At 56.5% G+C, this 12197-nt stretch overlaps 1 protein-coding gene and 1 pseudogene across 1 annotated transcript; both read right to left on the reverse strand.

The window, feature by feature from the left end:
- Positions 1–2015: 2015 nt before the first annotated feature.
- On the reverse strand, positions 2016–3065 carry LOC141408588 (SH3 domain and tetratricopeptide repeat-containing protein 1 pseudogene; annotated as a pseudogene).
- On the reverse strand, positions 2016–11190 carry LOC135967599 (SH3 domain and tetratricopeptide repeat-containing protein 1-like). The gene is made up of 5 exons (XM_065531099.2): positions 10993–11190; positions 7759–7881; positions 6896–7052; positions 5736–5932; positions 2016–2416 (listed from the first exon to the last, which is right to left on the reverse strand). Exons 1-4 carry the CDS (start codon positions 11188–11190, stop codon positions 5829–5831), a joined length of 582 nt encoding a protein of 193 aa, XP_065387171.2. The 3' UTR covers positions 2016–2416; positions 5736–5828.
- Between the last annotated feature and the right edge of the window lie 1007 nt (positions 11191–12197).

A 12197-nucleotide genomic window follows, 5' to 3' on the forward strand; every position in this document is an offset into this window, starting at 1 on the left:
CTCGTGCCTCTGACAAGTTGGCCTGGGTTGAGTGTTCCCTAGTGTGTGGTGGTTGGAGCTCTTCCTAGGAGTAAGAGGTATTGTCAGTAGGAAACAGGCCTCTGTTAGCCCGGGGGCTGGCACTCTGCCCCATTATATCGGCCTCATTTTAGTGGTGACAAAACTGGGGCTCAGAGACATCAACTCCCTCATCCCGAACCCCCAGACTGTCAGTGGTGGGCTGGGGTTTGAATGTGGGGCTTGAAGACCCATCATCTCCTCTGGTCCCCCAGACTCTGCTGCCCAAGAGGAACAGGATCCCAGGATCCAGGCCCCTCATGGCACCAGCCAGGGTGGGCGTAGATGGGGAGGCAGAGGTCCAAAGCCCCCCGGACTCTGAAGCAGGTCAGGGACCAAGAGCAACCCGGACCTACGGGCCCCACCCCGAGAAGAATGGCTGCAGGCCCGGCCCAGCGGACAGGAGGTCTGTGTCCTCAGTCAACGTGACGGCGCTTCCGGCTGCTCCAGCCAGGCCGTGCTGTCTTCACGTTTCCAATCATGCGGCCTCCTCTCCAATTCCCAAGCCCAACCCACAGAGACAGCGATCTGGGGTCCACGTGAGGTTTGTCAGCAGCTCTGACCCGCTGCTTCCCGCCAGCCGCGCGGCCAGTTCTGGAAAGCTCTCTGCTGCCCCCTGGTAGGGAGGCTTAGGGTAGGGCTCTGGCTGCAAGCATGGGGTCCCAGAACCTCCTGGCTCTGTCACCTCTCCTGAGTGGAAAACCAACCCAGGACTGAACCAGTGACACCTGTGGCGCTCCCTGAACCTCCTGGCTCTGTCACCTCTGCTGGGTGGAAAACCAACCCAGGATTGAACCAGCAGGTGGGTGCCTGATTCCTTATTATCAGAGCTCCGTCCACTGGCAAGTCTCTCTCTGGGCCTCAGCTTCCCCTTCCATTAAACGAGGGGCTTGGGGGATACCAAGGAGGGGTAACTGCTTAGTGAGGATGGGAGGTTTCTTCTGGGGAGATGAATACATTTTGAAACTAGATGGCGTGGGTGGTTGCACAGGACTGTGAATGTACAAATGCCATCACATTATTTGCGTTGAAATAGTTAATTGCATGCGATGTGAAAATCACCTCATTTAAAGTGTTTAAAAGAGGGGTCTGGGAGAGTGCAGTGTATGTGAGAATCACGTGGGACACCCACAGTCTCTGAACGTCAGTTTCCTTGCGTAAACTGGCAAAGAGACAGTGTGAACTGTATTCCCTGGGGCCAAGAGATTCCAAGAAGGAAAACCTGGGATTCCTGGGACTGGAATGACGGCCGGAGGCCGGAAGGGGAGGGGGTTGGTGGGGACAGCTTGGGGGCAGCCCAGATAAGGCTTTCAATACTGGGTAGCAGCGTCTACACAGGCGGAGATCCCTGCATATCCCTTCCCGCAGGGCTGACCAGTGGCCAGAGGTGGGACTGGCCAGGCTCGGCCCAACCAAGTCTGGGAGCAAAGGACACTGAGTGAGGGATCCCCGGGGCCACCCTCACTGGCCTTCGGCTCTCCTGACACCACGAGAGAGCTCCAGGAGCTGACCTTGGGTCCTAATGGGGGACACCTTCCTGGCTCCAGGCTGGCAGGGTAGTGTGGTGGTCAGTGTACTGGGCTCTGCGTGTCCGCCCCTACCTGCTGTGTGACGGTGGGCCAGACACCTAACCTCTCTGTGCCTCTATTTCTTCAATGGCGAACAGGGACACTAGCAGCCCCCACATCCGGGCACAGTGGCCTGAAGGTTAAAGGCAAAGGCGGCACGAGACCTACAGCAAGAACTCTGAGCAGGGAGAGCAGGGAGCTGCCCAGAGTTCAATCACCATCTCCCCTTTGGCCGCCAAGAAAACCGAGGCTCATGGTGACCTGGCCCAGGTCTGTTGGACTCACGGTCCTTCTCATCCCCAAGATCAGAGGGCTGCCACCAGGGAAGGAGCTGTCCCCTAGACACAGCCCAGGAAGCACACAGGGAAAAATGCCATGGGGACTTCGGTATGTTTTTGCAAAAAAAAAAACATTTATTGCTATTTGAACCCTGCTTTTATGCTTCCATTACCCAGAAAACGAGCTACGGGAGACACCAGGAGAGGCAGGAGATCATCCTCCTTGCACAAAACCCACTCCCTCGGATACTGTCCTCAGCGAGGGTGGCTGGAGGCCAACCAGGGGGCCCACCCGCAGAGTGGCAGAGGAGGTAGGTTGACCCTGTGGACGCTGAGCTCTGTGGCGAAGGTCCTGGCCTTCTGGTAGAAGAAGAGCCACTTCTCGCAGTCCAGGAGGAAGTGGTGGGAGATGGTGGCCGGCCGCGTGTAGATCTTCAGCTGTGCCTTCTTGTTGCCCAGGTCCACGGCGGCTGCCAGTGCCAGCTGGTAGTACCCGGCTGCATCAAACGGGTCCTGAAGGGGACAGGTCATGGTCAGCAAAAGGGGGACTCGGAGCCCGTCTTCCCAGAGGCCGTTCCTGTCTCCAGGTCATTCCACATGTCCATCCGATGCTGGCTCACCCCATGAGCCCCGAAGCCTGTGACACTGCTGTGGTCTCAGCTGCAGGAGGTGGGGACGACCCTGACACCCCTGGAAGCCTTCCTGACTGTCCCTACGCCCCACTCACCCCAAGCCTCCTGCCCCAGTGCCACCCTCTCTGCAGGCAGTGGCTGCTTTCCCCATGGGCTGAGGCCAGGGCAGATCCTGCCTGCTCTGAGAGTTCCATGCAGGACCCGTGGCTCCAAGCCACAGCAGGGCCACTGCGTTGAGTGACCCAGGCTCCCCTCTGGCCCCTGTCCATGCTGACCATTTCCAGGCCCTCCACGGGCCAGGCCAGGTACAAAACCATGTCACAGGTGTCCTCTCTGGCAATGTTCCCTGAAATATTGACGGAGTGTGACTCCCCAGACATCCACTCCCATTTTCAATGCGTCTTTGGCTCAAACTCACCATCCCTGGGTTGGGATGCCGCCTCCCAGACCTCCTCCTTGACCCTCCCATCCCCCACCCGGCTTCTCCCCAGGCACCTCCTCCACATGGCGGTCACCCAAGGGACCTCTCTTAGACCCATGCCTGGCCTGTCCCTCTTTACCATCTCAAGATGGCTCCCAGGGCCAATGACAAAGCCCAAGATGCAGCAGTCCATTCCCTCACTGCCCCAGCCCACACACGGAGCAGGGGCATGAGAAGGCCCCGAGTCACCGCCACCGCTCATCCAATGCCCCCCGGCCCAGCCGAACACTGGACTCTGTGCTGGGTGCATGGTTGAGCCTAACGTCCTTGCTTCCAGTCTGAGGGACCTGGGAGTGAACACTGACCACACAGGGTGGCCCGGGCTGTGGCAGAGGGAAGCCCAGGAGGCCCCAGACTCAGCCGGGTGTGGAAGGCAAAGGCTTCCTGAAGGGGTGGGGGCTTCCCAACTAAACAGGAAGGAGCCAGCCAATGCATATGTCTCTGCGTGTGCCTGTGCATGTGAATGTGCGTGTTTGTGTTCCTGTGCGTGCATGTCCCTGTGTGTGTGCCTGTGTGCATGCCTCTGTGTGCACGTCTGTGTGTGCGCGCCTGTGTGTGCGTGTGCCTGTGCCTGTGCGCATTTGCGTGTGCGTTTCCATGTGCCTGTAGTGAGTGACAGCCTGAGCCAGTAAACACCTAATCCACTCTATTCAGGGCTCACTCTCATGTGTAGACTAAAGGGGACCCCATTTTAGAGGCAATTGGCAAAGATGCCCATTTACTCCTGCTTCTCTGCCAGCCTTCCAGGTCCCATCCAGCCCGGCTTCTTCTCCCACTCCTCTGGGCCCTGGGTCCAGAGCCTCCTATACATGGAGGAGGGTGTAGCCTTGGAAAGACAGCTGCCCTTGGGGAATTCCAAGGGGGCCTCCCTGTGGGAAGCTGGCCTGTGCTGACAGCATAGTCACGATGAGGCCCAGAGGGCTGTGCATGGGAAGGAGGACTGTGCATGGGAAGGAGGACTGTGCACGGGAAGGAGGACTGTGCACGGGAAGGAGGACTGTGCACGGGAAGGAGGACTGTGCACGGGAAGGAGGACTGTGCACGGGAAGGAGGACTGTGCATGGGAAGCAGGGCTGTGCACGGGAAGGAGGGCTGTGCACGGGAAGGAGGGCTGTGCACGGGAAGGAGGGCTGTGCACGGGAAGGAGGACTGTGCATGGGAAGGAGGACAGTGCATGGGAAGCAGGGCTGTGCATGGGAAGGAGGGCTGTGCATGGGAAGGAGGGCTGTGCATGGGAAGGAGGACTGTGCATGGGAAGGAGGGCTGTGCATGGGAAGCAGGGCTGTGCACGGGAAGGAGGGCTGTGCATGGGAAGGAGGGCTGTGCATGGGAAGGACTGTGCATGGGAAGGAGGACTGTGCACGGGAAGGAGGACTGTGCATGGGAAGCAGGGCTGTGCACGGGAAGGAGGGCTGTGCATGGGAAGGAGGGGTGTGCATGGGAAGGAGGACTGTGCATGGGAAGGAGGGCTGTGCATGGGAAGGAGGACTGTGCATGGGAAGGAGGTGAAGGAGGCCTCTGCCCCTCGACCCCAACCATGGACTTTGGCCTCTCGGGTACTATTTGGCGCTTTCCTTTCTCCTGGACAGGCGGAGTGGGCGGCAGGCTTGACCAAGAGAGATAAAGGCCTCTTCTGGGAGGCCCGTATCCCTGGGTCCCAGGCGTGCCCCTGAGCGGTGAGCAGCGTCCCCCTGGGCCTGACATTTGGCACCTCCCTGTCTGGCTGGGACTTGGGAGGCCACAGAAACCAAGTCTGACCACCAGGTGTCGCCAGTACTGGGCGGGGGCCTCCCGGGCAGCCCCAGGCCTGCGGTGGGGTATCCGGGGCAGGGTCTTAGGGCTGCCCCAACTCCTCATGTTGTTCTAAGGCCCCCAAGATCTCGGCCCCTGGACTGGAGTGCCCTGGCCCCTCAGCCCGTAAGGAGCACTGACACGAGGCTGGTGTGATGCTAAGGAGGGACGGTGCCCGCTGGGCAGATGGGTGGAGACACCACAGGTCTCAGTCTGCCAATCCCAGCTCTCCACCCCTGCAGGGCTGGGGGCAGAGGGAGCACAGCACCTCCCCTCGAGACACACCCGACCTAACAAGGCCTCAGCCTGGCTGGCTGGGGCCCCGCCCCACTGCACCTGCCCTGAGCTGGGGTTTCCCTGTCTGTGAACCCAGTGGTAAGACACTGGTCCCACCCCACGCTTCCTGGGTGATGTGAAGATTCAAGGTGTCTTGGGACTCCAGGAAGGAGTTGCTCAGTGCAGGCTGGCACCCTGGGCAGGCTTCCTAGAGGAGGCGCCAAGATTTGGGTTGGATCTTGCAACGTGGATTCAATGTGAGGATGATGGCGTCCTCTGAAATGTCACTCTCCCGACCCTGTTTTCTTTGTTAAATGCACCTTGACACTTGACTGTCAAGACTCAGCTTTGGTGTCACCTCCTCCAGGAGGGCCCCCTGACTACAATCCCCCTTCTTTACCCAGAGGCCACCATTGCCCACTCATGTGTCAGCCTCCCTGGCTGAGACTGAGTTCTTGAGGGTGGGGCCTGGCCATCTGGGGAGCTGGGTTTTACCTGCTAACCTTGCCGGCTCCTCCAGCTGGGTGTAGAGCTCCAGGGAGGCCGCTGGGCCATTCCTAAGAAAGGCTGGAACCCAGGCCTCTGGGGTCCGGGTGGAGATCCCACTCCAAGGGGGCCAGGAACACCCCGAGCCCTGACCCTCCCCACCCACCTTCAGGTCGTAGATGATGATGTCACCGAGCACCAGGTACACCTTCACGTAGTAGAGGGTGTCCTCGTCGAACTCCAGCGGCGAGTTGCAGAGCTAAACGGCCTTGAGGTAGAAGTGCTCCCCCAGCTTGCCATGGCCCAGCCGGTGGTGCAGGGCGGCCAGCCGGTGGTAGGCCACGCGCTCGTTCAGCCGGTCCCCTGGGGTGCAGGCCAAAGGGGCAGGTGTGAGGATGTGGCTCCCTGGGGCAGGGAGGGAACATGCCCCTCAGGAGCAGGTATACAGACCCCAGACAGCACACCTGGCTTGTCTCCAGGCACCTGTGGTCACCTGGGCAGCTCTGGCCATTCCCTTCCAGGTTCCCAGACTCACTTTCCCATCTGCAAAGCAGAACTAATAAGGCCTGCTCCTGTCTACTGAGAGGCTTTGGCAAAGTCGGACTTGGATGGCCCAGTTCTGTGCCTACACATAGCCACCTGCCTTTGCTCACTGGTTTTAACCAGGGGAGCCCAAAAGCCATGCAGTGCAGGTGCTCCCGGGCTCCCCGGCTCCAGGCAACCCACAGATGTGACATCCGACTCCTCCTGGGTGTGTCATGATCAGAGCCCCCTACCTTGGGGAGTCAGCTGCACACCTACTGTGTACTGGGCTACGGGGCACAAGGCGCTGGGACATGTGGCCTGCCTAGGGTTCCCTGTCTCTGGAGGGGGACAGACGACCCTGGCACAGCACCAGGGGATGCACGGCCTTAAGGGGCAGACTGCTGGAAGGGGAACTGGGATTTTATCAGCCAGAGAGCCATGTGGTTGATGAGGGTGGGAAGGGCATAAGAGAAAGGGAATGTGCCACTCAGCCTGGCACATACAGGGACCAACGAGATGCCTGGCATGTCTGGAAGGCAGAGGGCACACTGGGTGGCCCTTGTGGTCAGCAGCGGGAACAGGCAGAGGAAGCAGAGCTCAGTCAGGCAGGGAGCTCTGCACTGCGTGAGAGACCCCGGGCTGTGCCCCACAGCCGGACGGGGAAGCCAGTTGGGCAGAGCTGCCTGCCTGGACAGGAGACCAGGAAAATCCAGTAGCTGTTTCAGCTCCTGGCCTGCAGACCTGGAGGCTGGGCTCTGGTAAAGTGTGGGTCCTGGCAGGGCGGAGGCTCAGGGGACTTACCCAGAGTGATGCTGAGTGCTAGGACCATGTGGGCAACCTCCAAGTCCTCCTGAGGCTCCTCCAGTGTGGCCAGCAGTGACACCAGCTTGTTGCACAGCTGTAGCTGCAGCTCCACCTTGCGGTTGCCTGTAGTCACTGCCAGGGGCAGGGCCCGGTCCTACCACACAGGCAGGTGGGGTCAGGTTTCCCGCAGCACCCACCTTGCCCAGCGCCCTCCTCAGAGCTCAAACACGTGCTTGGAGCTTCCCACACCCCAGCTACCCCTGCACCTCGACACAGCTCTGTGCTCTGGGATAACACACAGTTCAGACACCCAAGTTGGGGGCTGAAGAGTCACCTGAGGCCCATTCAGCTACACCCGACAGCCTCAGACCAGCCTCTCCCACCTGGGCACCGGGGGTCTGACTGGGGGGAGCCAGCACTCCTCTCTGCTCTAAAAACCCCACATTGATCTGTGCCCGGGGCTGAGCCACACCGTGAGCTCAGAGGAAGGGAGAAGCCATCCCACTTCGGTGTGCATGCAGACCTGGGCCTCCCACTGATACGCTGTGTGTCCTTTGACATGTCCCTGTGCCTCTCTGAGCCTCAGTTTCCTCATCTGGAAGATGGGGACAGGACTTCCCACTCATGGTTGCTTGAGGTTATCAGGTACAAGGGTAGAGCCATTGTCACGTCCAGGCCCCGAGCGTTTGTCCCAGGCAGGGGCATGGTCAATATCATTCCCGGTGAGACCACTTGGAAACTAATCATGTGCATGGGTGGCCCTGCCTCCATCTGGGAGGCCTCTACCCTGCCACACCTGTGCCTCAGCCCTCCAGGTGCCCCACTGAGGCCCACCCACATCAGCCCACAGGCCAGCTCACCCGGTAGAAGGACATGCCTTCCTCCCGCTCCCAGGCCCCATTGAAGAAGATGTCTCCAGCTGCCTCAAACAGCTCCAGCCCCAGGTTGGGGTCGCCTGTGTACAGGGCCACATTCTGTGCCTCCTGAAAGGAGACAGAAGTTCCCTCAAGACCCACACCTAGCGAGGTGGCTACGCGCACCTTTGCCAGGCTCCTTCCTCTCACACAGTACAGGTACACTTGAGCATTTTTCAGACCCTGTGCATTAGGGCTGCCCCCACCACTGGCATGAGGACAATGAACTGATGCTCCTGAGTGCCAGGAGGTGACTGAGCAGCTGCAGCCCAGAAGCCCGACACCTGTGAATCCTACCAACAGGGCTAGCCCTAGCCCACTCCCCCTTCACTCAAACCAGTCTCCGTGGCCCCCAGATTGCTGGGAGCCCAGCCCCTGGCTCTTTTCTGCGTTGCCACATCCCTGCCACATCAGCAGTGTTTGTGGGTGGGCCTGGTCCCCTCTTGGCCATGAGCTCTTCATCCCTCTCCTCAGCTCAAGGAAGTATATAGCAGGTGCTCAATAATGAAAGCTTCATCAGGCTCATGGGCTTCTCAATTTGTTCCAGATCACACTGTGTTTGGGAGAGCCTCTGAAAACAGCCACTATGATAGATTCATTTTATAAGGAGATGTGCCACATGTCGCTTGGAGCAAGTTCTTCTGTGTGTTAATTGAGTGGTCACATTATTTGAGCATGTGCTGTATACCAGCAGGTGCTGTGCACTGTGAGGGGCCGCGCCTCTGCCCTCAGGGAGAAGATGCTGGCCACCGGCGGAGGATGTGAGGGAACCAGTTGGAGGGAGGGAAAAGGCACACAACAGGTGCTCAGCAGTGGCTTAGGAATGAGTGGATGGATGGATGAATGGATGAGGAGATGTAGACACATGGATGGATGGAAGGGTGTGTGGATAGATGAATGCTTGGATGGATGGATGGATGGATGGATGGATGGATGGATGGATGGATGGGTGTGTGGATAGATGAATACTTGGATGGATGGATGGATGGATGGATGGATGGATGGATGGATGGATGGATGGGTGGGTGGGTGGAATGATGTGTGTATGTCTGTATGTATGTATGCGTGGGTAGATAATGTATGGATGGGTGGAGGGTAGATGATGTATGTACATGTGGATGGATAGATGGTGGATAGACGAATGTATGGATAAACAAATGGACAGATAGATGTATGGAGGGATGGATTAATAGGTAGATTGGTGGGTAGACGGATGAATGATGGATGGATGAATGGACGAACAGGTGAATGGATGGATGGGTGAAAGGATGGATGATGGATGGATGCATGATGGATGGATGGATGGATGAATGGATGGGTGAATGGATGGGTGGATGGATGATGGATGGGTGGATGAATGGATGGGTGGATGAATGGATGGATGATGGATGGATGGAAGGATGAAAAGGTGAATGGATGGATGATGGAAGTATGGATGGATGATGGATGGATGGATAAATGGATGGATGATGGATGATAGATGATGATTGATGGATGGAAGGATGAACAGGTGAATGGACGGATGATGGAAGGATCAATGAACGGATGGATGGATGAACAGATGAATGGATGGATAGACCGGTGAATGGGTGGATGATAAAAGGATGGATGAATGATGGATGGATGAATGGATAGATGGATGAATGATGGATGGATGGAAGGATGAACAGGAGGTGAGCGGATGGATGATGGAAGGAGGGATGGATGATGGATGAATGGATATATGGATGAATGGACAGATGGATGGATGGAAGGATGAACAGGAGGCAAGTGGATGGATGATGAAGTATGGATGATAGATGCATTCATAATGGATGAATGGATGGATGGATGGATGGATGGAAGGATGGATGGATGATGGAAGGATGCATAGATGATGGAAGGATGAATGGATGGATGGATGTACAGATGAAAAAGTGAATGGATGGATACACGGGTGAATGGATGGATGATAAAAGGATGGATGAACGATGGATGGAAGAATGGACACGAATGGATGATGGATGCATGGATGGATAAATGGATGGATGGATAAATGGATGGATGGATAAATGGAAAGATGGATTGATGGAAGGATGAACAGATGAATGCATGGATGATGGAAGAATAGATGGATGGATGGATGGATGAAAAGTGAATGGATGGATACATGGGTGAATGGATGGATGATAAAAAGATGAATGATGAATGAATAGATGGACAGGTGAATGGATGGATCATGGATGGATGGAAGATGGTTGGATGGATAGAAGGATGAACAGCTGAATGGATGGATAATGGAAAGATGGATGGAAACATGGATGAAAGGATGGATGGATGGAAGGATGGAAGGATGGATGGATGAATGGATGGACGAACAGGTGAATGGATGGATGAAGAAGTAAATAGATTAATGAATGATGGATGGATGGATGGATGGATGGATGGATGGATGGATGGATGGATAGAAGGATGAACAGTTGGATCGATGATGGAAAGATAGATGGAAGGATGGATGGATGGATGAATAGGTGAATGGATGGATAAAAAGATGGATGGATGATGGATGATGGATGGATGGATGATGGATGGGTAGAAAGACGAACAGATGAATGGATGGATGATGGAAGGATGGATGGATGGATGGATGGATGGATGGATGGACCCACAGGTGTAAGGGAAGATGATGGGAGAATGGATGGATGGATGGATGATGGATGGATGGAAGGATGAACAGGTGGATGGATGATGGATGGATGGATGGACAGATAGATGGATGATGGAGGGATGGATGGACGAAGGGATGGATGGATAGATGATGGATGGATGGACGGAAGGATGGATGATGGATGGATGGATGATGGATGGGTGAATGGAAGGACCCACAGGTGTATGGGAAGATGATGGAAGAATGGATGGATGGATGGTGGATGGATGGATGGAAGGATGAACAGGTAAATATATAGATGACGGAAGGATGAATGGATGGGTGGATGGACAGGTGAATGGATGGATAGACGGGTGAATAGATGGATGATAAAAGGATGGATGAATGATGGATGGATGAAAGGACAGATGGATGGATGATGGATGGATGGATGGAAGGATGAACAGGTAAATAGATGATGGAAGGATGAATGGATGGGTGGATGGACAGAGAGTGAACAGCACAGGGGTCGTCCTGCATCCCTTGCCACTCACCTGGATGTACAGGTCCACCAGCTCGCTCTGTCGCAGGATGTAATAGATCTTCCCTGCTTGCAGCCAGGCATGTGCCTCCTTCTCTTTCTTCTGGAGGTCAATGAAAATTCCCAGACTTCGTTTGGTGTAGTCCAGAGAGGATTTGTAGGCCCTGGAATCACTGGAATCAGACACAGGTGTCAGAACAAGGGCTCTCATCCTCCTGGAACCAGTCTGCCTCCTCTCGTGGGTCTGGTGACAGATGAATCTGGAATGTGGGGACTGGGAACGGCCCTCTTGTGTGTGCAGTGTTCTGCCCTTCCCAGGCTGCTGGGAGGGCCAGGGTGAACACACACGGCATGGAAAAGATGAAGGACATCCTTCTGAGGGAATCGAGCATCATGCTGCCCTGTGGCAGGAGGAATGTGCTAGTCCATCTCCCCTGCCTCCCAGACATGGCCTGTGTCTTCTCCAGATGCACCAAGAGCCGTTAGTGTTCAGAGGCTATCTAGGCCGATGGTTCTCAAGGTGTGCAGGCATCACAGTCACCCGGAGGCCTGTCCTTATAGCTTGCTGGCCCTGCCCCCAGAGCTTCTGGCTCCACAGGCCTGGGGCAGGCCCTAGAACTCCCACTTGCCACAGGCTCCTAGGTGACATGGATGCTGCTCTGCTGGTCCAGGGACTACACTTTGAGAAGCATGGCTCTAGCACACTGGCCCATTTTCCTTCTGTGAACCTGAGGCCAAGACTGGAGCCAGTCTCCCGGGTCCCCATGGAATCTGGCCCCTTCCCTGCTCTCTCAGTAAGTCCAACACTTGAGGGGCTGTGACTGCAGCAATGTCACCAGGCCCTGTGGGTGGGGTGGCCAGGGCCATGGTTACCCCACCAGGTCAGCATGCTCGGGGGAAGCCGAGTGGGCCACATATGGGACGTGAGACCTTGAAACCCTGCCCCGGGGAAGCAGGTGACACAATTGGCTCTGTCTTCTGTGGGAGAGAAGCCACAGGTGGCTGCTGTGGTCACATTTAAGAGGGCAGATGAAGGCCAGGATTCAAGACTCGGGGCAGGCAGAGGTCAGATGACAAAGGCCACCATAGTAGGAAGAACAGCCCAGAGTGCACGTACTGCCTCTGCTGGGGTTGAGATGACCTTTGACCCAACAAGGGAGACTCAAGCTGGGACTCACAAGCCAGCAGCAGCCCTGGGACGACCCCAGACCCACCAGC

This window comes from Macaca fascicularis, chromosome 15 (genome assembly GCF_037993035.2).
Source record: "Macaca fascicularis isolate 582-1 chromosome 15, T2T-MFA8v1.1".
Classification (NCBI taxonomy): domain Eukaryota; kingdom Metazoa; phylum Chordata; class Mammalia; order Primates; family Cercopithecidae; genus Macaca; species Macaca fascicularis.

Coding starts and splice junctions, on each gene's coding strand:
- LOC135967599 (XM_065531099.2), bottom strand. CDS start 11,190: ATGAGAGCCCTTGTTCTGACACCTGTGTCTGATTCCAGTGATTCCAGG. Junction 7,882..10,992: donor TGGTGGACCTGTACATCCAG/GTGAGTGGCAAG, acceptor GTCTCCTTTCAG/GAGGCACAGAATGTGGCCCT. Junction 5,933..6,895: donor AGCACTCAGCATCACTCTGG/GTAAGTCCCCTG, acceptor CCTGCACCCCAG/GGGACCGGCTGAACGAGCGC.